At 46.1% G+C, this 21,946-nt stretch overlaps 6 protein-coding genes across 7 annotated transcripts; 2 read left to right on the forward strand and 4 right to left on the reverse strand.

Annotated features, from left to right (window-relative positions):
- Positions 1 to 1,974: 1,974 nt before the first annotated feature.
- Positions 1,975 to 5,065, reverse strand: LOC119767121. Of its 2 annotated transcripts, XM_038254809.1 has the most exons (3): positions 4,901 to 5,065; positions 4,648 to 4,821; positions 1,975 to 2,381 (listed from the first exon to the last, which is right to left on the reverse strand). In XM_038254809.1, exons 1-3 carry the CDS (start codon positions 4,926 to 4,928, stop codon positions 2,263 to 2,265), a joined length of 321 nt encoding a protein of 106 aa, XP_038110737.1. In that variant the 5' UTR covers positions 4,929 to 5,065; the 3' UTR covers positions 1,975 to 2,262. The 2 variants fall into 2 exon arrangements, 1 of the variants encoding a protein (XP_038110737.1); XR_005277337.1 differs by having other exon boundaries at positions 4,295 to 5,065.
- Positions 5,066 to 5,239: 174 nt separating this feature from the next.
- Positions 5,240 to 8,721, forward strand: LOC6033310 (zinc finger protein 808). Its single transcript, XM_001843724.2, has 3 exons — positions 5,240 to 5,400; positions 5,456 to 6,613; positions 6,670 to 8,721. Exons 1-3 carry the CDS (start codon positions 5,362 to 5,364, stop codon positions 8,641 to 8,643), a joined length of 3,171 nt encoding a protein of 1,056 aa, XP_001843776.2. The 5' UTR covers positions 5,240 to 5,361; the 3' UTR covers positions 8,644 to 8,721.
- A 412-nt stretch (positions 8,722 to 9,133) lies between these two features.
- Positions 9,134 to 10,006, reverse strand: LOC6033311 (ribosome maturation protein SBDS). Its single transcript, XM_001843725.2, has one exon. The coding sequence runs from the start codon at positions 9,943 to 9,945 to the stop codon at positions 9,187 to 9,189; it is 759 nt and encodes a 252-aa protein (XP_001843777.1). The 5' UTR covers positions 9,946 to 10,006; the 3' UTR covers positions 9,134 to 9,186.
- A 641-nt stretch (positions 10,007 to 10,647) lies between these two features.
- LOC119767529 lies at positions 10,648 to 11,248 on the reverse strand. The gene is made up of 2 exons (XM_038256329.1): positions 11,129 to 11,248; positions 10,648 to 11,067 (listed from the first exon to the last, which is right to left on the reverse strand). The coding sequence occupies exons 1-2, from the start codon at positions 11,138 to 11,140 to the stop codon at positions 10,714 to 10,716; spliced, it is 366 nt and encodes a 121-aa protein (XP_038112257.1). The 5' UTR covers positions 11,141 to 11,248; the 3' UTR covers positions 10,648 to 10,713.
- A 240-nt stretch (positions 11,249 to 11,488) lies between these two features.
- Positions 11,489 to 12,042, reverse strand: LOC119767952. The gene is made up of 2 exons (XM_038258023.1): positions 11,960 to 12,042; positions 11,489 to 11,900 (listed from the first exon to the last, which is right to left on the reverse strand). Exons 1-2 carry the CDS (start codon positions 11,963 to 11,965, stop codon positions 11,496 to 11,498), a joined length of 411 nt encoding a protein of 136 aa, XP_038113951.1. The 5' UTR covers positions 11,966 to 12,042; the 3' UTR covers positions 11,489 to 11,495.
- Positions 12,043 to 18,959: 6,917 nt separating this feature from the next.
- LOC6033313 (pre-mRNA-splicing factor CWC22 homolog) lies at positions 18,960 to 21,827 on the forward strand. The gene is made up of 3 exons (XM_001843727.2): positions 18,960 to 20,269; positions 20,330 to 21,431; positions 21,495 to 21,827. The coding sequence occupies exons 1-3, from the start codon at positions 19,060 to 19,062 to the stop codon at positions 21,748 to 21,750; spliced, it is 2,568 nt and encodes an 855-aa protein (XP_001843779.2). The 5' UTR covers positions 18,960 to 19,059; the 3' UTR covers positions 21,751 to 21,827.
- Positions 21,828 to 21,946: the final 119 nt, after the last annotated feature.

The following is a 21,946-nucleotide window of genomic DNA, read 5'->3' on the forward strand; positions in this document are numbered from 1 at the left end:
ATTGAAATAATTTATATTTTTAAATTCTAAAATTTCAACGATTATTATTTTTAATTACGCATTTGAAAACTTAATATGTTTCTTAAAATTTTAAAAATAAAAAAAACTGATTTTTTAGATCTTAATTTTTTTTTTAATTTTCAATAAAATACAAATTTAAAAAACTTTAACAAACTAAAATTAAAAAAAAATATTACAAAATTTAAAAAATGCAAGTTCAAGTTTTGTTTTAAGTTTTAAAAATAGTTTTTTTTATATTTAAAAGTTTTAAAAAATTTTAAATAGTAAAAAAAATCTTTTAACTTTTGAAAGTTTTCAAGGATTTTACAAAGTCAAAATTTTAAAAAATATCACGAATTGAAATAAATGATTTTGGTATTGAGGCACCATAAATTCAAAAATTTTATAATTCAGAAAATTTTCATTTTTAAAAATTTCGAATTTCGGAACTTAAAATTTTTAAGAATTTCAGAATTATAGAATTTTAGAATTATAAAATTTTAGAATTTTAGAATTTTAGAATTTTAGAATTTTAGAATTTTAGAATTTTAGAATTTTAGAATTTTAGAATTTTAGAATTTTAGAATTTTAGAATTTTAGAATTTTAGAATTTTAGAATTTTAGAATTTTAGAATTTTAGAATTTTAGAATTTCAGAATTTTAGAATTTTAGAATTTTAGAATTTTACAATTTTACAATTTTAGAATTTTAAAATTTTAGAATTTTAGAGTTTTAGAATTTTAGATTTTTTTTAGCATTCTTAAATCAGGTACAATTTTCAAATAATAATATTCTCGGATTTCAAAACTAATTGCAATAATTTTAAATTTAAATCTATCATCTATCTAGGCTTCTATTATTTATAATTCTTTTTTAAATGTTTAAATTTTGAAAGTTCATAAATTTAGTTTTTCTTTCATAGTTCAAAAAAACATATTTGAAATTTTATTGAATTGAAATATTATAATTATTATTATTATTGAAATCTGAATTTAATTTATAAATTCTTGCCAATTGTTGATTGATGATATATTTTTTTCAGGCAACAAACATTTTTCAATCTGATTCTGCCGGAAACCGGAATGCGTTCCCGTGTGGTCACTCATGGCTTCCGTAGAATCCACGGAAGCAGCCCCGTTTTTTCGTACTCGTACTCCACAAAACCCACGTTTCCTCGTACTCCGGTAAACATCAATCCGTCGGAGATCCAAGATCGTCGCCAAGGCGTCGCATCCGGGTTTCGATCAGCTCGTCGAGGAACAAAAGTCCAACACGACCAAGATACTGCCACGGCCGCCTCAGAAGAACACCAACACCCAAGCCGGAAGCTGCGGTCAAGGCAAATCCAGAAGGAAGCCAAGTTGGGGAAGAATCGGCGATACGCAAGTGAAATTAAGTGTACAATAAATATTTTTGTGAAATTTTGACAGCTGGAATAAAAAAAAACAATAAAAATAAAACAACAGTTTTTTCAACTGCAACATAACCCAAAAATCCGAAATGACAGCACACGACAATAGCACGACATTCTAAATAACAAAACCGTGCGATGTCGGTCGAATGTCGTACGACAATGTCGTACAATTTCGATCATCGATCGCACGACAAATACGACATTTTGGTGCAAAAACGTATGACATTCGTGCGAAAGTCGCACGACATTGTCGAGCGACGTCGTACGATTGCACGGACGACAAACGACGGACGTCCGACGGACTTTTCAGTCAGGGTGACGTCATACGTTTTTGCACCAAAATGTCGTATTTGTCGTGCGATCGATCATCGAAATTGTTCGACATTGTCGTACGACATTCGACCGACGTCGCACGGTTTTGTTATTTAGGTTGTCGTGCCTTTGTCGTGTGCTGTTTTTTCAGGTTTTTAGGTTATGTTGCAGTTAAAAAATAGATGATTGTTTATTTTTAATTTATTTTATTTTTTCATGTAATTTGCACATTTCCCCACAGTAAAAATCAATTATTTCATTATACTTGTTGTGTCGCGGATCTTCACGTACATCTTGGTGTCGTCTTCCGGTTGGTCTTCCAGATCTCCTCGTCGCTCGGCATCTTGGCCGGATTTTTTTGGCGTTGTCTTCCGGGTCCGGATTTTGTCAGCCATCTTTTCGAGCCGACGCCAGCGTGCGGGGAAGCATCTTGATCAAGAAGGACTATTGCTCCTCGACTAGCCGCAGATACGGCGGGGTGCGGCGCCACCGTTTATGTCCCATGGATTGATGGCCACCGGAGTACGGGACAACGTTTACGAACTTCTGGAGCAGGTGTTTTTGCGGTCGTTACAGCTTCCGTTCAACAAGCTGCGTGGAACAACACGGAGACGCTGGGTTGTTAGCAGGATCAGATTGGAATATGTTTGGTTACCTGAAAAAAAGATAACGTCATTCGGCTGAATAATCATATCCAAATCATATCTAGAGTTTTGTTGTTGAAACAAAGGGAATCTCATGACAGATATCATACTCAAAAAATCTGTGAAAATTCATAAAATAATTAATTGTGGAATATTCAAAAGTTTAACTTTCAATGTAAAATTTTGAAAACAAATTAATTAAAAAGTAGTTAATTAAACCTTATTTTATTCAGAAAATAAAGATTAAAACAAATTTAAGACAACAAAATATTCTAACATTTTAAATTTCAAATTAAAAATCAACATTTACGCAAGTTTAATGAAGAAACCCCACCTGGACCTGTTTAAATATTTTTGATTTTTTTAAATTAAAATGCATGTGTTTCTGAAGACTTGGGGTCTTCATGCTTTGAAGAAGCTAAGAACTTAAAAGACTTTAAATAATTTTAAAATGTTCGAATGTTTAAATTAATCGTAAAAATTCAAAATATCTGAATAATTTAAAAATGAAATTTAATGTTTGATATTTTTGAAATTTACAAATATCAAGAATTAAAAGAATACACTCAAAACCCGATGGCTTGACACAAACTGTTGTCAAACGAAAGGGGTCACTTTTTAGTTTGACACCCATTTCACAAACGAAAAAGTGACCAACCACCGGGGCTGAGTGTAATACAACATAATAATTTAAGAGATTAAAAATTGTAGAACCTAAGAATTCAAAATTATTAAAAAAAATTTTAGAATTTAGAGTTTTAGAACTTTAAAATTCTGAAACCCTAAAATTCTTAATTTCTATAAATCTTTAATTCTAAAATTTTAAGATCACAAAATTCTAAAATTAAAAAAATAAAATTCTAAAATTCTAAAATTCTAAAATTCTAAAATTTTAAAATTCTAAAATTTTAGAATTTTAGAATTTTAGAATTTTAGAATTTTAGAATTTTAGAATTTTAGAATTTTAGAATTTTAGAATTTTAGAATTTTAGAATTTTAGAATTTTAGAATTTTAGAATTTTAGAATTTTAGAATTTTAGAATTTTAGAATTTTAGAATTTTAGAATTTTAGAATTTTAGAATTTTAGAATTTTAGAATTTTAGAATTTTAGAATTTTAGAATTTTAAATTTTAGAATTTTAGAATTTTAGAATTTTAGAATTTTAGAATTTTAGAATTTTAGAATTTTAGAATTTTAGAATTTTAGAATTTTAGAATTTTAAATTTTAGAATTTTAGAATTTTAGAATTTTAGAATTTTAGAATTTTAGAATTTTAGAATTTTAGAATTTTAAATTTTAGAATTTTAGAATTTTAGAATTTTAGAATTTTAGAATTTTAGAATTTTAGAATTTTAGAATTTTAGAATTTTAGAATTTTAGAATTTTAGAATTTTAAATTTTAGAATTTTAGAATTTTAGAATTTTAGAATTTTAGAATTTTAAATTTTAGAATTTTAGAATTTTAGAATTTTAGAATTTTAGAATTTTAGAATTTTAGAATTTTAGAATTTTAGAATTTTAGAATTTTAGAATTTTAGAATTTTAGAATTTTAGAATTTTAGAATTTTAGAATTTTAGAATTTTAGAATTTTAGAATTTTAGAATTTTAGAATTATTTTAGAATTTTATTCTAAGTGTTTGAAATAAAAAAAGATATTGCTTTTACCTTTTGTAATCTGCATTTTTCAATTTGTTATAATTTTATCATAAATATTTTTTCATTTAAAAAATATTTTTGTAAACCTTTTAAAATAATTAATTTTTTTGTAATCTGCTTTGTTTTCAACCTTTTTTATTTAAATTAATTTTATTTTTTCGGTAAAAAAATATAAAAAAAAACTGTAAAATATTAGAGAATTCAGGATGTTGGTAGTTTTTAAATATTGCAACTCATCATCAAGATGTTCCTGGCGGAGCACTTACACCATTCCAAAAATCCGTTTTTTCAATGTTAACTACTTTTTAGGTAATAAAAACTGTACAAAAAGTTCTGGGCCTTGAAGGGTTAAATCAGAGATACTAAAAATTTCCTTAAGGAGTTAATTTTTGATTAGTCAAATGTTAGAGTTTTTTATTATACAATTCTGAAGTCCAATAATCATAACACCCAATATTAGCCCTCATACTTCCGGTCTTCCAAGCTCACTCCCGATACTTTGAAATGCGCCTCTTCCATCATTTCAATGACTTGAAGCAACAGTTCTATTGATTAAAAAAATCCGGTGGATCAGAAACACCGCCACGAGATGATTATTCTGTACCCCTTTTTCTCTTACCTTGGGTAGAACTTTTGACATTCGGTGATTCATCCTCCTCCTCCTTTGGAATGAACCATATCCTCCATAAGCTCGGTTCCTCCCGGTCCTGTCTTCCGCCACGAAGATCTGGCCCGCCGGATTCATGCGTCTCGTCCTCCTCCTCCACCGCCACGAAGACAGAATTCTGAATATCTGGAACATAAGAAACTATAATTTGGCCACTTGCCCACTCCGGCCGGAACTTTCCGACAGAAAAAGAAGCACAACTTACCGGTCAAAATCCTTCCGAAGCCCAACATCAACAATAACTGGTTCGATTCGGTTGCATTCAAGTCCAAACAAGACAAACTGAAGAGAACTGTCAAACTGTTTGCGTCGACGAAAATCGTGACGTCGAATTGAAGGGAAATCGATGGAAAAAACAATGTCGGGCATGTCGAGTGTTTGTCGTCCTTTCGACCAATCGATATCGAAACGGTAAAACCAAAACCGCGCGACAGCTTGTACGACGTGCGACATTTTTCAAACAGGGATGTAGAGTAAATTGAAAACTTCGTTTGAAAAAGTGGGAAAACCAACTCTGCCAATCATGATTTTTGTTTAAGGGTGTAGAGTGTCATGTCAGTTTAATTTAGTTGCTTTGTTTTGAAAATTTTGATACAACATTTCATTGTCTTATTCGTTGCAAAAATACAAATTTCACGATATTTGAGTCTAAAAAAGTAGTTAAACATGGAAGTGAATGAATCCCTTGAAATGGTCGAATCAAAGGTAAATTGTTTCCAAAAACATTCAAGATAACAATCATAAAACAAAAACTTTCCAGCATGATTTCAACCAAGATCCGGAAGACGACGAAATTCTTCCACCGGAAGTAAGCCCCCCGAGGCATCCCTTTCAATGTGAAATCTGCGACCGAATCCTCACGACCAAACAGTCGCTTCAAGTCCACAAGCGCACTCACGCAGATCCGGTCATACGGCCGATGTTCGGTTGCGAAATCTGCGGGACCACGTTCAAATCCCGTACCGGCCTGAGTTACCACCTGGAAACGAAGCACATCCCCGAGAATGAGCGCAAGAAGCTGCCCTGTCCGACGTGCGGCCGGATTTTCAAAAGCGACGAGGGCCGGAAGATCCACATGACCATCCAGCACGGCGTCGGCGGGCCGATCTTCCGGTGCAAGGAATGTCCGATGGTGTTCGCTCGGAAGCACCACCTAGATCTGCACATGGCAACCCACGGCGCGGGCCAGCACGTTTGCACGATCTGCGGGAAGTCGTTCGCCAGGCTGAAGGGCCTGTCCCAGCACGAGGCCATCTGCGGCGGCGTCATGGAACTGTGCTGTCCGCTGTGTGGCAAGCAGCTTCGGAGCGAGCAAGCGCTTGAGAATCACCGGAAAAAGTGCCGATCGAGCGGTTTGAGGGGTGAAGTCGGTGACGGTGAGAAGCGGGGACGTCCGAAAAAGAGCGGATCCGGCGGCGAGGAGGGCAAGGTTCGCATGAGACGCAGCAAACATGACCGGTTTCTTGGACTGGAGCATTTGGCGGATCCATCAGCGCTGGTCGAAGCAGTTGTTGATCCGGCCAAGGTTGAGCCGAAACCCGTCGACCCCTACCCGAAGCGATTTCCATGCGAGCATTGTCCGTTGGATTTCGCTTCGAAGCAGGCAATGCAGTATCACGCACAGCAACAGCACTGGCAAGTTATGGGGCTTGTGGATCCAGCGGAGAGAAGGATCCGATGCGTGCATTGTCCTTACAAGTGTTATAGAAAGCAAGAGTTGCAGAAACACGAGCGCCGAAAGCACTGGGATGTGCTGGGTCTTGCGAAACCAACTATTCTGAAGCGTGGACGGAAGAAGACGCGAAAGGAGGTTGACTATGTTGAACTTGAGGGATTGCCGGCAGAAGTGGAGTGTGACGTCAAGAACGAGGAGGTTGATCCGGTGAAGTTGGAAGATACTTTCGCTGAGGCAAAAAATGTAAGGCTTGAAATTGTTGGATTTTATTCTGTTATTTTTGTTACTTTTCCTTCAAGGAGTCCTACGAACCAACACCTGATGGCTTTGCAGCGAACGAAGTTTTCATCAAGGATGAGATGGTCGAATTTGCTAATGACTTCGATCTGGATTACTTCGAAAATGATTCGACGGACGGCGACGAGCTCGTTGAGAAGCCGACGTTTGAGAGCATTGCGGCGGATGTTGACAACCTGCAAGAGCCAACCAAGGAAGAGGTTGACACTCTTGACGTTGAACCGGCGCTGGAGGAGGAACCACGCGTTTTCAAAGAACTCGTCATCAAGTTGGAAAAGCTAGATTATTTCGCGCTGGTAAAATCAAGCAGCTGCGAGAAACGGGTCAAGAGGAGCAAAACAACGCCCGCTTCAAGCTACCGCTGCGAGGAGTGTGATAGATCGTACAACCACAAGGGTAACTTCAAGGCGCACAACGAAAAAGTTCACGGCATTACGGAAGAAGCTGACGAAGGTGCTTTAACACGCTCCTGTAAGCACTGTGATAAACGGTTCAGAAACTGGACTCAGCAGCTCAGACACACGAAGCTACTCCACGGTGAAACCATCGACGAGTCGCAGTTTGTGCAGTGTCCGGCGTGTTTTGCAAAGTTTTTCAATCAGGAAGACATGAAAGAGCACGACTGCCCCAGGAGTTCCGAGCGCATGGCGTTACGTCCGTTCAAGTGTGACCGGTGCGATAAGTCGTACGCTCTCCTAACGCAACTGGAAGGCCACTATCCCATTCATCCGGAGTACCAGAACTTTAAGTGTGACATGTGTCCAAAGGCATTCTTCAAGGAAAGCACGCTGAAATCACACAAGGGCTACAAGCACGGACCGCGGACGAATATAATTCGAAAGTTTAGATCCAAAGCCAAGTTGAATAAACCGTTTCCCAGGAAGGAATGCGAACATTGTGGACAAACGTTTGCGCACCAATACCATCTAGCGCAACACCGAGTCAAGGAACACGGAAGTACGGAAATACCGGTGGCAAACAGACCCGTTCCAAGGACGACGCTTCCGCGGAACTTTCACTGCGACCAGTGCGATAAATCGTTCTACTACGAGTCTTATTTCGCGGCTCACAAGGCAAAGGTTCACGGCGTCGGGGAAGCCCCACCACAGTACTATAGAAAACAATTCCCGATGCACACCTGCAAGCACTGTCAAAATAAATTCACATCCTGGGGCGCTCTGATCTACCATCGGAAGCACATCCACGGAGAAAGCATTGAAAAGACGCAATTTGTTAAATGTGCGTCGTGCCAGTTGAAATTCGCTTCCGAAGAGGAAATGGCGAACCATGTTTGCCTCAGGGGAATCATTCGCGAAAGGGAACGTCCCTTCAAGTGCGACCTGTGCGATAAAGCTTTTCCCGTAAAAACTCACCTGGAAATCCACTATTCCGTCCATCCGGAATACCACAACTTCAAGTGTGACGAATGTCCGAGGGGTTTTTACTTTGAAAGGGAGCTCGACAAACACAAGAAGAAGGTGCATATATCAACAGAGTCGTACCACACGTGTGAGACCTGTAATCTGCGGTTCAAAACCAAAGGAAACTTGGTACGACACCAGGAGTTCCACATGGGCCGCGTGTACTGCTGTGAGCATTGTGGCAAAGAGTTCCAAGCGCGACATTCGCTCAAAACGCACATGTACTACGCGCACGCTGAGTACGGGAGCGAGGCCGCCCGTGCCGCCCGAGCGATCCCTTGCAAAATCTGTGGCAAAACGCTCGCCGGAACCAGTAGTTTGAAGTTGCATATGGAAATACACACCAACGAACGGCAGTTCAAATGTTCCTTTCCATCCTGTGGAAAATTATTCCTCAGAAGAACCTGTGTAAGGGTGCACGAGCAAAGTCACACGAAGGATTACAGATTCAAGTGCAAGTTCTGCGATTACGGCACCGTTCACCGGAAGACAATTCTGCTGCACGAGCAGCGGGAGCATAATTACAACCGGCTCGTTGAAGGGAACGATTCGTGAGATGATGAAAATCACTGAAAAAACTGTATTCTTATCATAACTTCAATAAAACCAGCTAAGGACCATTCTGTCATAGTATTTTTTTTAAGTTGAAAACTCGGATTAGTTTTCAAAAAGCCGTAAGAGCCATTGGTAAACAAAGTCCTTTTTGCATCGGTATTCGACCTACTTACGAAAAACCAATATCAAAAATGCTCGAGATTGTTCATCTACACGTCCTTCATGTGACCCATTGAAATAAATGAAATTTTGTTTCATTTTCGAGAAAAACGAAAATTAGTGTCAGAGGTCACAGTGGCTGTTACGACTTTTTGAAAACTCACCCGAGAAAACTTCAATCGAATCGTATACGATTTCCGTTAAAAATAAAAGAAACGTCAAAATTGGTGACAGCTTAACGATTGAACACGTTCAGTCGATTCTAGTAAATTTAGGGTTATTATACACACATTTGTTGCAATTTTCAAACGAGTAAATCGAGAGCATTCTTGCTTTTTCAAACAGAACATTTATTGAAACAAAACCCGTAGAAAACCCGCCCACCTACTCCAGCACCTCCTCGCCCTCCTTGATCTCCTTCAGATTCAACACCTCCAGCACGCCGTGCCCCTTCGTTTCCGTCCGGACGATCTCGTCCATCTCGCGGTAATGGCCCGGATTGATCAACCCGGTCAGCACCAGCTTATCGCCGTCCCACTCTTCCGCCTCGACCGGCGAGCACAGCTTGGCGATCTTGTCCTTCAACCGCTTGGCCTCCTTCCCGGCCAGCGTCACCTTCAGCCGCATTTTGGCCCGCTCCAGCGGGATCGAGTCCTGCAGGATCTTAATCACCTCCAGGGCCTGCTGCTTGGCGTTCCGATGCTGCTTGATCGAGTAGTGCACGTCCTTCATGGACTTTTCGATGATCGACACCGGATAGGGGCGCTTCGTTTCCGGGTTCACGCACCGGTCGGCGACGTTCGTGGCGATTTCCTTGAACATCGACTCCAGCTGGTCCTGGCGCTCCTTCTCGGAGATCTGCAGCTCGCCCTTGGCCAGAATCTCCTTGCAGATCTCCGTGACGTCCTCCTTGCCGAACGCCTTCACCAGGTCCTCCTTTTTGGCCACCTCGCCTTTGGAAACGTTCGTGAACACGGAACCCGTCTGCAGGACCTCGTCCAGGTCCTTTTCCGCCCCGCTTCGCCATGAAACGACCTTATTTTTGTAGCACGCAATCTCGAACCGCTTGCCGGCCTTTTTGATGCGCACGACGGCCACATTCGTGAGCCGGATCTGGTTCGTCGGGGTGAAAATCTTCGGCATGGTTCCGCCCTCCTGCCATGCACAACCACAGAAAACAACGTCGCAGTATTCAATTTTGTTTTTGTTTTGATTACGTTTATTTTGACGTAATTTTTAACCCATTAGTTGGGTAACGCTCACTCACGGTGCACAAACGTCAGGTTATTTCTGAACGCTCCTTCATCGCAGATAAACGGTTGCTCTTCAAATCACCAACTGTGAACATTGCTCGGTTCGCGCGCTTTTCTCGACTTGAAATTTTTTGGAGGATTTTCGCCGAGATTACTTCAAAATGTGCAACGTAAGTTTGTCAAAATCATACAACTTAATAAAAAAAAATCTGATTCGTAACCCCTCCTCCAAGCAGTACTGTCCCAACTGTGGCTTCTACCTGAACGGTGGCCCGCAAGGCTGGACCCGGTGGAATTACCAGCCAGCGCAGGCGTGGTGGCCGCAGCCCCAGATCATCATCCGGATTGAGGGTCCACCGCGTCAGCGATACGTCCAGCGACCCCGGGCAACGATTGAGGAACTGCCTCGCCGCGCCTATGACCAATACGTACCGGGACCGCAGCAGCAGGGGGGCACCTTCGTAGGTCAGCGTAATGTTTATGCAAACTATTGATTAAAATTGGGATGGAAATGTTTGAGAAAGTTCCATTTGGGGATTGCAACTAAAGATGAAATAAAGTTGTTTTGCAAATCAACTCGTTTATTGTTCAATTCACTTTTAATCCAACCGGAAATTCTCTTGTCTTTCTACTTCAAATCATGACAAAACAGCGATGCTTAGCAATTTTGGGTGTGAAATGGATTGCTGGAGTAAACTCCGGGGTAGTTGGTCGGTGCCGGCAACGGCGAATATCCATACGGCGCTCCATACCATGGATTCATCGACGACGGGCCTCGAGGTGGAACCGGAGCCGTCCGCAGTGGCATCGGATAGGGAGCAGGCCTTCCGTAGGGAACATAAAATTCTCTTGCGACAGGAACGTAGGGAACAAAGGGCGCAAACCATCCGCTGATCGGCTCTGGCCGCACCGACACCGTGGTTTGGGTTGCCACCTCCTTGTAGATCTTCACGGGTCGGATTCTGGGAGCGGCCACATTTTCCGGCTGTGGGTTGCAGCGTTGCGGGCCGGCCTAAGAGGGGATTAAATTTTGTTAGTTTTATGCTGAATAGCTTAAATATTTCACATCTTACGTTAACACTCATTTTAAGCTGCGTTTTTTTACGGAAAATGCAAATTTGCGTGACGCAGGTCAACGTTTGGTGATGTTTACGAGACAAAAAGGCGGGAAAAGTGAGAGTGTCGAATATCAACTGTGATGCTTGTCGCAAATGTTGTCAAACCAAACCAATTTTGGGTTGTTTCTCTAACCTAATTCTGTCAAAAGTAAACCATAGATAAACGGATACCAAACTGCTATTCGGTTTAAAAAATAAGTTGAAATAAAGGCACAAAAAATTACTAATAGAACTTCTTATTTATTTCACAAAATCATGAAACGTCACTTTTTATAACAACCAGCAAAATTCTCATCGTTTTCCACTGCCCCAAATCGCAAGTTTAGTTGTTTCTGCCGAGAGCAGGCTGCGAGACCGGCAGAAGCACCAGCTGTCCCGGAGCAAACGGTGCCGGAAAGCCTTGCAGATAATATCCGATCGTCGGCATCAGCACTGCTGGTGCGGCCATAATGTAGACCGGAAGCGGCTGGTATGCAAGTTGCCGAACTTGGCAATTGCAGCAGGCTGTGGGAGCCGCGCGCGGTTGCGTGGAAATTGCGGGCTCCTTCCGCGGGGGAACCGTGTAAGGGCTAGCCCTAGCGATTACGTTGGGGCGTCTCGGGGATTGGGAAGCTGACGATGGATTGCTGTCCGGTTCCGTTTGGGTCGAGGCGTCCTTAACAGACGAAACTGGTACGTGCACAGTTTGTGTAGCCTCGTTTTCCGGGTTGATGCATTGAGAACGGAGCTGGGGATAAAGTTTGTTGTGATTTATTCATGATGATCATCAAAACATATCAATTTTACCTTCATATTTTACCACTGATTGCTGAACTTTGTGAAACTGGAATAAAACGCCTTTCAGGATTCGTCTTTGAACGAAAAGTGGCGCGCAATCTCGTCAACAGAATGAAGATGTCAAATTTGGCAGAACTGCCAACATAATCAGCACGAAAATTTATGTATGACAGGGGGAAGAACACTTAACAAGTTTTTAAATAAATAATTATTCTAGAGTTTTTTTGTAAGGATCTTATAAACATATCTGGAAATAAATCTGGTTTTTTTTAAAAAGTTTCAATGAATCAGGGTTTTTTTTTGCTTTCTAGATGTTTTTGCAGCAAGAAAAAACTTCTTTTTGGTCTTAAAAAAACTTTGGCATTCAACCTAGGTTTTTAAGACGATTTCAGACAAAAAATGATGCAAAACTTTGTTATGATCAAGTTTGTTTATTTCTTTTAGATCAGTAAAAAAACGAATATCCCTTTTTTTCGAAAAAAAGTGGCACTCATCGAACGACTTTCTCAAAACCGACTCATTCAGCATTCAACGAACCGAAACTTGGCCGTATTTTGCAGGCGCGCTCGTCCCGTTCGCGACAACCCATAACAGCCGTGCACGGTCAGCAGCTCGAGTACACGAGCTTCCAGCAGCGCGTCCACGGAACGATCCGTAATGGGACACTGGTGCAGCTCGAGCTCCTTCAGCCGCGCAAACCGCTCGCAAACCAGCCGCACCTGGTCGTCCCCGGCGATCCAGCAAAGCGTGAGCACCTCGAGGTTGGGACAGGCTGTGAGCATTTGCGTAAGCGTGGCCTTCGACGTACGCACGTGGTACAGGGCCAGCCGACGGAGGTTCTCGTACGGGCCCAGATTTGATAGCCATGGCGTCAAGATGGTCAGTGAGCGGAGCGTTAGGGTACGGAGTTGGCCGAGGGGGAGCGTGGAGGTGAGGCTTGGGAAGTCATCACAAGCAAGGTCCAGGAGGACGGTGTGAAGGTTTGGGCATTGGCGCAGGAAGGACAGCAGATTGGTGCTCGGGTAGATGTCGGTCAGGTTGATTTCTCGGAGTCTTGGAGCGATGCAATCACGGAAGTCGCCTACGGTTTTGGTTCTGTATTCGCGGTAATTGTCGTGTGTGGCAAACTTGGCGAATCCCATGATGTTAACCTTGAGGTATTCAAGGTTCGGAGCGAGCTCAAAGAGGGACGATGGTTGCCAGATTGGGACGTAGTCCAGGTTTACGGTTAGATGTTTTAGCGCTGGAAGGTTCGCACAGATTTGGAGAACCACCAACTCTGGCAGCGCAAGGTCCAGCAGACTAAGCTTCTCGATGCTGGCTTGCTTTCGTGTAAAGTTGAGCACGTGCTCGATCTGGTCCGGATTGCACCAAAACGTAACGTCTTGCAGCTGCAGACGATTCAGCGAACTGATACCGGCCAGGATGTCCACCGTGGGAGTCAGTCTTGTGGTCTTCAGCGTGTCCTGCGAGTCCCGGATGAAGTCAATGATCAGCTGCTCGTCGTCTTGCGGTGCTGAAACGTCCCAAGCACAGCCGAAACACTTCAGCCGAGGGCAGATCAGACGACGCATCAATTTGGCCAGCGCGTCCGGAATGTTGCTGAGCGAGAAGTGTGACAGCTTCTCCAGCCGGAAGTTAACAGCGGTTCCGTTCCAGGCAACCGGGGGAAGCAAGAAGATGTCCTTGAAGCCCAAATTGTTCAAATTCGGCGTTTGACGAAGCATTCCGGCAATCATCGGCAGACTCAAGTGGCAAAGCCGAAGGTAGAGGTGGGACAGGTTCGCGCCCAGATCGGGCCACCAGTGGTTCACGTTGATAATGTTGGAGGTGAAAATCGAGACGCTGTGCACGGGCAGGCGACAGTGTGGCGCGAAGTCCCGGTCCAGATCCTCGCACCGGATGATGAAGGCCAGTTGATCGGACAGCAGACGACTTACGTCGACGATGCGGCGCCAGGCGTGGCACGTGAGGCGAACCTTCTTCAGCTGGAATACGCTCAGATAGCGGAAGACGGCCTTCCATATGTCGCCCGAAAGGGAATCAACGCCGGTGGTTGACGGCCCGCGCGAAGCTTCCATCTTGGCTACAATGACAACTCGCATAATCAAATACCAAAGGTGAAACTGTCGAAATAATAAGAAAATTATTTCTGGTATGGTTACCATTTGTGATATTGTTGATATAATGTCACGACCATGTGTGTGTGTGTGTTCAACCAACCAAACGGGACCACGCGGCCGCTTCTTACAAATTGAGTTGTTTCCATGTATTTTTAGATCTACATTCTATACATGCAAATAACTCGCATAGGCATTTGGAAGGTGTTAGCTCTGCCGAGCTTCGGTGACCCATTTCTACGCTGGCTAGCCGTGCGCGAGGTACTTCAGCTTTATCGACAAGCCCCGCCCTGAAGAACGTTTGCACCAATCGGATTCAAACGTTATTTAGAACTTCCGAACCCTTGTCAAATGGACAAGGACCCAGCGCGTATATAGTTGGTAGTAACAGTATTCCTAATTCCAGTCATAGCTCACCAAGTCGCGATGGCCTAGTGGTTAGCATTTTTGCTTACCAATCCAAAGGACGGGGGATCGAACCCCGACTCGAGCGACTTTGATTTTTCGTTCATGTTCAGAGTTTCAAGATTTATATTTCCTATACTTTCACGTTGGGAGCAGATGGGAATCGAACCCAGGACCATTCGCTTACAAAGCGAACACCGTAACCAGTCAGCCACGGCCGCTCCTGATATAATGTCACGACCATATAACAAAATTAAAATGGTACTATTTCCCGAATTGTTACTCTTATCTTGACATATTCGAATGGTTGATTTTTTTTCCTACAATTTAATGAACGGTATCTATTCGTCATACGATTAGGATGGTTCGAAACAGCTATTGTTAGAACATAATAGTACTGTAGCCGGTATGATAAAAGTTATGATACTCGGTATGATTTAGTCAAAGAAACTTAAGCGGAAAATTTCCTAAATTTCCTAAGTCCTAATAATTGAAACAATTGCACAACAATTAATGGTACGATATGATTATTCCTCATATGTTTAGTTTCATTTAGCTTCATTTCATTTAGTTTCATTTAGCTAATAATTATTGTTGAATGTTTATGAACAAGTTTACCTACCTCACTTTTGAAATTTAAGTGATGTTATCAGTCACAACTGAAATTATTATGATTTTTGGGAAAAATCCTTTGAAAACGCTGTTGGTTTTATCGGCGACCAGAGGAAAGCAGAAGTCGGAAGTGAGAATGAAAACGCGAGAATGTACAGTTAAGACTAACTAACATTTATTGCTCGTAAAAACGCGTCTGATCGTGGTGATCACTAAACTGGTTCTGAGGACGATCGACGAGTCGTCAAAGAAGGAGAGCTCGTCGTCGTCGTCTTCGTGGTTGCCAGAAGGGCCTAGGATGTGCGCAGACTTGATGTGGACAGCGCAGATTTCCACACTCCTCCTCGATGGACAGCAGCAACGTCTACGCCAGCAGCCCGAGCGTTCCGCAGAACTGCCCAAGCTTCAACGGTCCCAGGGGCTTGGTGAAGAGATCGGCTACCAACCGGTTCGTCGGACAGTACTCCAACGCAATCTGCTTCGTGACGCACAGTTGCTGACGGCTTGCCCACGAGATTGCTCCTCCTCCAAAGGTGAAAACAAAGCCGGACGTTGAGCGTCTGTTTCCTGGATCGCCGGCCCAGTCTGCATCCGAGTGCCCAACTAGTGCTTCCCCAGGCTCGCCGCCCAGTCGAAGATAGTACTCCCTCGTCGCTTTTAGATACCGGAGCACACGTTTTGCCGCAGTCCAGTCGGCTTCATTGGGCGCGCTGAACTTGCGCCCAAGAATTGCCGCACCGACCGCAATGTCCGGTCTAGCAGTACAGGCGATGTACATCAGTCCACCTACCAAGCTCCGGTACTTCGTCTGGTCTCCAAAGGGCGTACTCGGTTCTTCGGCTTTGAGGTACCCGGGGTCCATGGGTGACTTCGTGGTTTTCGCTTGCTCCATCCCAAACTTCGTGAGCAATTTGTCAATGTGGTTCTTCACCCGCACCTTGTAGCACCCGTCGTAGCGTTTCACCTCCATGCCCAGGAAGTGCTTGGCACTCCCCAAGTTGGTCAGCTCGAACTCTCTCTGTAGGCACCGGAAGATCCGGTCGATGTCAGCCTCCCGCGTCGAGCCAACGAGCAAGTCGTCGACGTAAACAAGCAGCAACACAGTTGTTCCACCTTGCTGCATCCGGTACAAACATGGATCTGCGTCCGCGGCCTTGAACCCCAGCTTCGTCAGCACTTCGTTGAGTTTCCGGTTCCAGCACCGAGCGGATTGGTGCAAACCGTAAATGCTGCGCCGAAGTCTGCACACGAGCTCCTCCTTTCCCAGCGCTGTACGGCCGGGCAGTGCTGCCAACTCCTGCATCGCCTTCCGCCACTCGGGTATCTTCATGGCTTCCTTGTAGTTCTCCGGATCTTCGAACGCACACGATGCCACGTCGACCTCGTACTCGTCAAGATGTTTCGGCAGCTGGATGTACTGCTTCGATCGACCGCCGCCGGCGCCGTCCGCGCCCCCGGTTGGTGCCGGGTAATCCTCGGGATCATCTTCAGGAACTACGTCTTGAAGATCACTCACTGTTTCGTCCCCTTCATTTTCTTCTTGAGGCTCTTCTTCCAGCTTTTCCCTACACGGCAGCAACTCGATCTCCTCCTCAGCAGCTGGCGTTTCCGCGGCAGGTCGTTCCGCGGCAGGCGGTCCCGCCACTGTTTCTCTGACGGCGGGCGGCCCCACGGCAGGCGGCCCCGCGGCTGGCAACTCCACTTGAGAACTCCTGTTGCTCAACTCGATGAACTTGGCGTCGCACTTTCTCAATTCTTTGCTGTCGAATCCGTTACCTCCGTCCAAACGGTTGATCTGCATCTTCCGGCAGGTCCAGTTCTCCGTCCACCGTACCTTGATCCTGTCCACGGCCTCCGATGTGCATCGACTGACGTCGTCGATGAGGTGCATGACGTAACGCTTGACAGTTTGTGTTGACATTTGTATCGGGCCGCACAAGTCTGTACGCACGATGTCCAAAATCTGCGTCGAATTTCTTTCGGTCACTTTGGGCTTTGGCAGATTTCCCCTCCAGACAACACTCGCAAACGGACCGATTGCCACAGTCACGCACTTTCATCCCGGTGGCCAGCTGTTCATTGTTGATACGTTCGGCAGCTGCCAAGTCACGATGGCCTAGCCGCCGGTGCCATAGGTGTTGGCAACTCTCCGTGTGCTGCCCTGCGGATGCTTCTGCCAGGCACAGGAAGTACATCCCGCCGCGACGATCTCCGGTTGCCTCCACACGCCCGCTGGGGTCCGAAATTTGGCAGCCGACGTCGTCGAAGAACACTTTGAGGCCGTTGTGCGCCAGCTTGGACACGGATATCAAGTTCGTTGACAAGCCGGGCACAAACTTAACCTCTTTCACCTCTATTTTCACCACATCTTCTTCGCCGTCTAGGCCAAACAACACAACACTGCCTTCACCTAGAATTTGCGTCTTCTTCCCGTCGGCGAGCGTGATCCAGCCGCCGGCAAACTCTCGGAGCGAGGTGAAAATCGACCGGTCGTTCGTCATGTGTGCACTCGCGCCGCTATCGATCACCCAGCCAGCCCTTTCGTCACCGGCCGTGAACGCGACCGCTTTTGCGTCACTGTGAGCCGCCTTGGCTCTGCCGTTTTCTTCTTTCTTCGCTGGCGTGTCACTCTTCCTTCTGCCCAATCGACAATTGCGCATCAAATGTCCGGGCTTCTTGCACTGGTAGCACACTTTTTCACACTGCTCGGCCGACCGCATGGCCTTTTCCACCTTCAGCTCACCGCCGCCATCGCGCTCCTGCTGACGATGGTACTCGTCCGACAGCTTGGACTTGACCGTGTCCAGCGTCAGGTCCTTGTCCGACTGCAGGTCCAGCGCCGCTACCAGGTGGTCAAACGATGACGGCAGACTGCGGAGCAGCATGCACACCCGGACATCGCTGGCCAGGTCCATGCCAGCCTCTTGCAAACGATCGAACAAATCGTCCAACTCCAACACGTGCTGTTCGAGGTCACCGCGTTCGGTGAGGTTCGTCGAACATAACCTCTTCAAAAGGCTTACTCGAAACGACCGAGTCGTTTTCAGGTGGTACGCTTTCAGCTTGTCGTACACTTCCTTCGCGTGGTTGCTGCCCTTCACGATCGGGAACTGGTTGTCCTCAATTAACAGCAGGATCGTTGACCGCGCCTTCCGGTCCTGTGCGACCCACTCCGGCTTCCGGGCGTCCCCGACCGGGATGGCGTTCGTCACGACGGACCACATGTCTTCGCGGGAAAGCAGCGCTTCGATCCGGATGTTCCAGGTTTGCCAGTTCCGGCCATTCAGCTTCTGGATGGCGAACTTTTCCGCCATTTTGTTCACTTCCGGTACGGAACACAAAGGCACAGACAAACAATAGTCTCTAAAAAACTTCTTCCACTGCGGGAACAAAGAAAACCACGCGGTTTTTCTTTTTACAACCGAACCTTCTATTCCGACTCTGCTGGGCCCATAACCTATCGGCGACCAGAGGAAAGCAGAAGTCGGAAGTGAGAATGAAAACGCGAGAATGTACAGTTAAGACTAACTAACATTTATTGCTCGTAAAAACGCGTCTGATCGTGGTGATCACTAAACTGGTTCTGAGGACGATCGACGAGTCGTCAAAGAAGGAGAGCTCGTCGTCGTCGTCTTCGTGGTTGCCAGAAGGGCCTAGGATGTGCGCAGACTTGATGTGGACAGCGCAGATTTCCACAGGTTTCACGTTGGTGGAGTTTGCGCCAAAATAACTTGTTTTGTTTGACTGGCCACAGTAGATCTTACGCCTCCTTCAGAAATTCTGGATTTTATACAGACTTTTTCGAATATCTTGAACAGATACCGATCCCAACTGCGTTACGTGATCGAAGAACGCTCCCTCTCACTGTCAAATTCGTCCGAAAATCGTTTTGTGCGTGGCTGCGAGTTTTGTTTACTCCTGCATTTTATACCCGGAAAACCCGCCGGAACTCGGAGAAATCGCGCACCAACAATGTCCGACGACAGGGAAAAGTCGTCGTCCCCTGCGCCGCCGTCAACACAACCGGCGTCCACCGTCGTCCAGGTAAAGCGCGAACGCAGTGAATCCCCGTCGCGACGCCGACGTTCCCGTTCGGCATCGCGCCGCAAGAGGGTGGCTTCCCGGCGGGACGCCGATTCGCGGTCGCGGTCCCGGAGTCGTGAGCGGAGGCGCCGGAGTAGGAGCATATCGAGGAGTCGGGAGAGGAGGCGGAGGAGGGATTCGAGGGATGAGCGTAGACGGAGGAGGAGGAGTTCGAGCCGGGAGTCGGGGGAGCGGAGCAGGAGTGTGGAGAGGAGGCCGACGCCACCTGCGGTGGCCAGCAAGATTAATCCGGACCGCGGGGAGGAGGGTGACGAGGTGCTGCTGAAGAATGAGAAGCCGGCGATTAGGAGGACGGTTGATTTGCTGACGTCGAAGACCGGTGGCGCGTACATTCCGCCGGCGAAGTTGCGGATGATGCAGGCGGAGATTACGGACAAGACGTCGGCGGCGTACCAGCGGATCTCCTGGGAAGCGTTGAAGAAGTCGATTCATGGGTACATTAACAAGGTGAACGTGGATAATATCGGGATCATTACGAGAGAACTGCTGCGGGAGAATATCGTCCGGGGAAGGGGATTGTTGTGCCGGTCTATCATCCAGGCGCAGGCCGCGTCTCCGACGTTTACGCACGTGTACGCCGCACTGGTCGCGATCATCAACTCCAAGTTCCCCAACATTGGCGAGTTGCTGTTGAAGCGATTGGTGATCCAGTTCAAGCGCGGCTTCCGGCGGAACGACAAGAGCATCTGTCTGTCCTCGTCCCGGTTTGTGGCCCATCTGGTCAATCAGCGGGTGGCGCACGAGATCTTGGCGCTAGAAATCCTAACTCTGCTTGTGGAGAACCCGACGGACGATTCCGTTGAGGTTGCGATTGCGTTCCTCAAGGAGGTGGGCCAAAAGCTGACGGAGGTGTCCGGCAAGGGCATCAACGCGATCTTCGAGATGTTGAAGAACATTCTACACGAGGGCAAGCTGGACAAACGCGTGCAGTACATGATCGAGGTGGTGTTTCAGATTCGGAAGGACGGCTTCAAGGATCACGCTGCGGTGGCGGATTCGCTGGAGCTGGTCGAGGAGGACGACCAGTTTACGCACCTGATCATGCTGGACGAGGCCACCGACACGCAGGACATCTTGAGTAGGTTTCCAGTGTCGAATTCCCCAATCCATGTCTAACTTTCAATTTCCTTCTTCCCAGACGTCTTCAAGGTGGACGATCAGTACGAGGAGAACGAGTCCAAGTACAAGGCGATTAGCAAGGAGATCCTCGGCAGCGATGCCAGCGGCGACGAGGACGACGGTGAGGGTGGATCGTCCAGCGGAAGTGGCTCCGGAAGCGACTCGGACGATGACGGCAGCGGTAGCGACGGCGAAGGTGGCGAAGCGGCCCAAAAGAAGATGGAGATCGTAGACAACACGGAAACGAATCTGATCGCACTGCGTAGAACGATCTACCTCACCATCCACTCCAGTTTGGACTACGAAGAGTGCGCGCACAAGCTGATGAAGATGGAGCTGAAGCCGGGCCAGGAACAGGAACTGTGCCACATGTTCCTCGACTGTTGCGCCGAGCAGCGAACGTACGAAAAGTTCTACGGCCTGCTGGCGCAGCGCTTCTGCATGATCAACAAGACCTACATCGAACCGTTCGAGCAGATCTTCCAGGACACGTACACGACGACCCACCGCCTGGACACGAACCGCCTCCGCAACGTGAGCAAGTTCTTCGCCCACCTCCTCTTCACCGACTCCATCGGCTGGGACGTGTTCAGCGTGATCCGGCTCAACGAAGAGGACACCACCAGCTCCAGCCGAATCTTCATCAAGATCCTCTTCCAAGAGCTCGCCGAGTACATGGGACTGTTCAAGCTAAACGCGCGCCTCAAAGACCCCACCCTGGCGGAACCCTTTTCCGGCCTCTTCCCCCGAGACAACCCGAAAAACACCCGCTTCTCGATCAACTTCTTCACCTCAATCGGGCTTGGTGGCCTCACGGACGAGCTGCGCGATTTCCTGAAAAACGCACCCAAGCAGATCGTCCAACCGGTGGTCGCACCCGTTCCCGCCGAAGACTCGGACAGTTCCAGCTCATCGAGCTCGTCGTCGTCCTCATCTTCCTCGTCCTCCTCCTCGTCCAGTTCTTCGGATTCGGACTCGGAGGAGGATCGCCGCAAGCGCAAAAAGAAGGGCAAGAAGCGTTCGAAGGTTGATTCCAAGTCCAAAAGTCGAAAGGAAAAGCCGGAGAAGGAGCGTCGGCGCGGTCGCGACGAGGAGTTGGACGAGTGGAGCGATAAGAGAAGGTAATAAGATGAGTTAAAAATCTTCAAATAATCAATTCTAACAAAACAAATTTCCAATATTAGGGACCGCGACCGAGACGAGCGGGCCCGAGAGGACGAAGATCGCCGGGGACGGAACCGTGAGGAGCGTCGTGATGATGGACGAAAGGAGCGTACGGATTCGCGGCGTCAACGCGATGACGATGAGGAACGTCGGCGAGGTGCCGGGGAAGGTCGTAGAGGCGAGGACAGGCGTCACCGGGATCGGGACTACGACGATCGTCGGAGGGATGACGAGGATAGGGGAGGTAGAAGACGACGCAGCGGGGAGAGGTACTAAAAAGTGGGTCGGCTGAGAGTACGATGTCGCTGTTTGAATGATAAAGCTTAGGTGTAATAAAATTTTGAGTAAATTAAGAGGCAGTATTTGTAAATTCTGCTCGGTTTGTTCTAGAGGTCGTATCGAGGTGCTCCGATTTGGATGAAACTTTCAGGGTTTGTTTGTCTATACATAAGATGAACTCATGCCAAATATG

Source organism: Culex quinquefasciatus, chromosome 2 (genome assembly GCF_015732765.1).
Source record: "Culex quinquefasciatus strain JHB chromosome 2, VPISU_Cqui_1.0_pri_paternal, whole genome shotgun sequence".
Lineage (NCBI taxonomy): Eukaryota > Metazoa > Arthropoda > Insecta > Diptera > Culicidae > Culex > Culex quinquefasciatus.

Bases quoted from the DNA above. Each gene is read 5' to 3' on its own strand.
- LOC119767121 (XM_038254809.1), bottom strand. From the start codon at position 4,928: ATGTTGGGCTTCGGAAGGATTTTGACCG. The intron at 4,822-4,900 runs GTAAGTTGTGCT...CTTATGTTCCAG, and splicing joins CTTCGGAAGGATTTTGACCG to ATATTCAGAATTCTGTCTTC. The intron at 2,382-4,647 runs GTAAGAGAAAAA...TCTTTTTTTCAG, and splicing joins TGTCAAAAGTTCTACCCAAG to GTAACCAAACATATTCCAAT.
- LOC6033310 (XM_001843724.2), top strand. From the start codon at position 5,362: ATGGAAGTGAATGAATCCCTTGAAATGGTCGAATCAAAG. The intron at 5,401-5,455 runs GTAAATTGTTTC...AAAACTTTCCAG, and splicing joins TTGAAATGGTCGAATCAAAG to CATGATTTCAACCAAGATCC. The intron at 6,614-6,669 runs GTAAGGCTTGAA...TTTTCCTTCAAG, and splicing joins CTTTCGCTGAGGCAAAAAAT to GAGTCCTACGAACCAACACC.
- LOC6033311 (XM_001843725.2), bottom strand. From the start codon at position 9,945: ATGCCGAAGATTTTCACCCCGACGAACCAGATCCGGCTCACGAATGTG.
- LOC6033313 (XM_001843727.2), top strand. From the start codon at position 19,060: ATGTCCGACGACAGGGAAAAGTCGTCGTCCCCTGCGCCGCCGTCAACA. The intron at 20,270-20,329 runs GTAGGTTTCCAG...CCTTCTTCCCAG, and splicing joins CGACACGCAGGACATCTTGA to ACGTCTTCAAGGTGGACGAT. The intron at 21,432-21,494 runs GTAATAAGATGA...TTCCAATATTAG, and splicing joins GAGTGGAGCGATAAGAGAAG to GGACCGCGACCGAGACGAGC.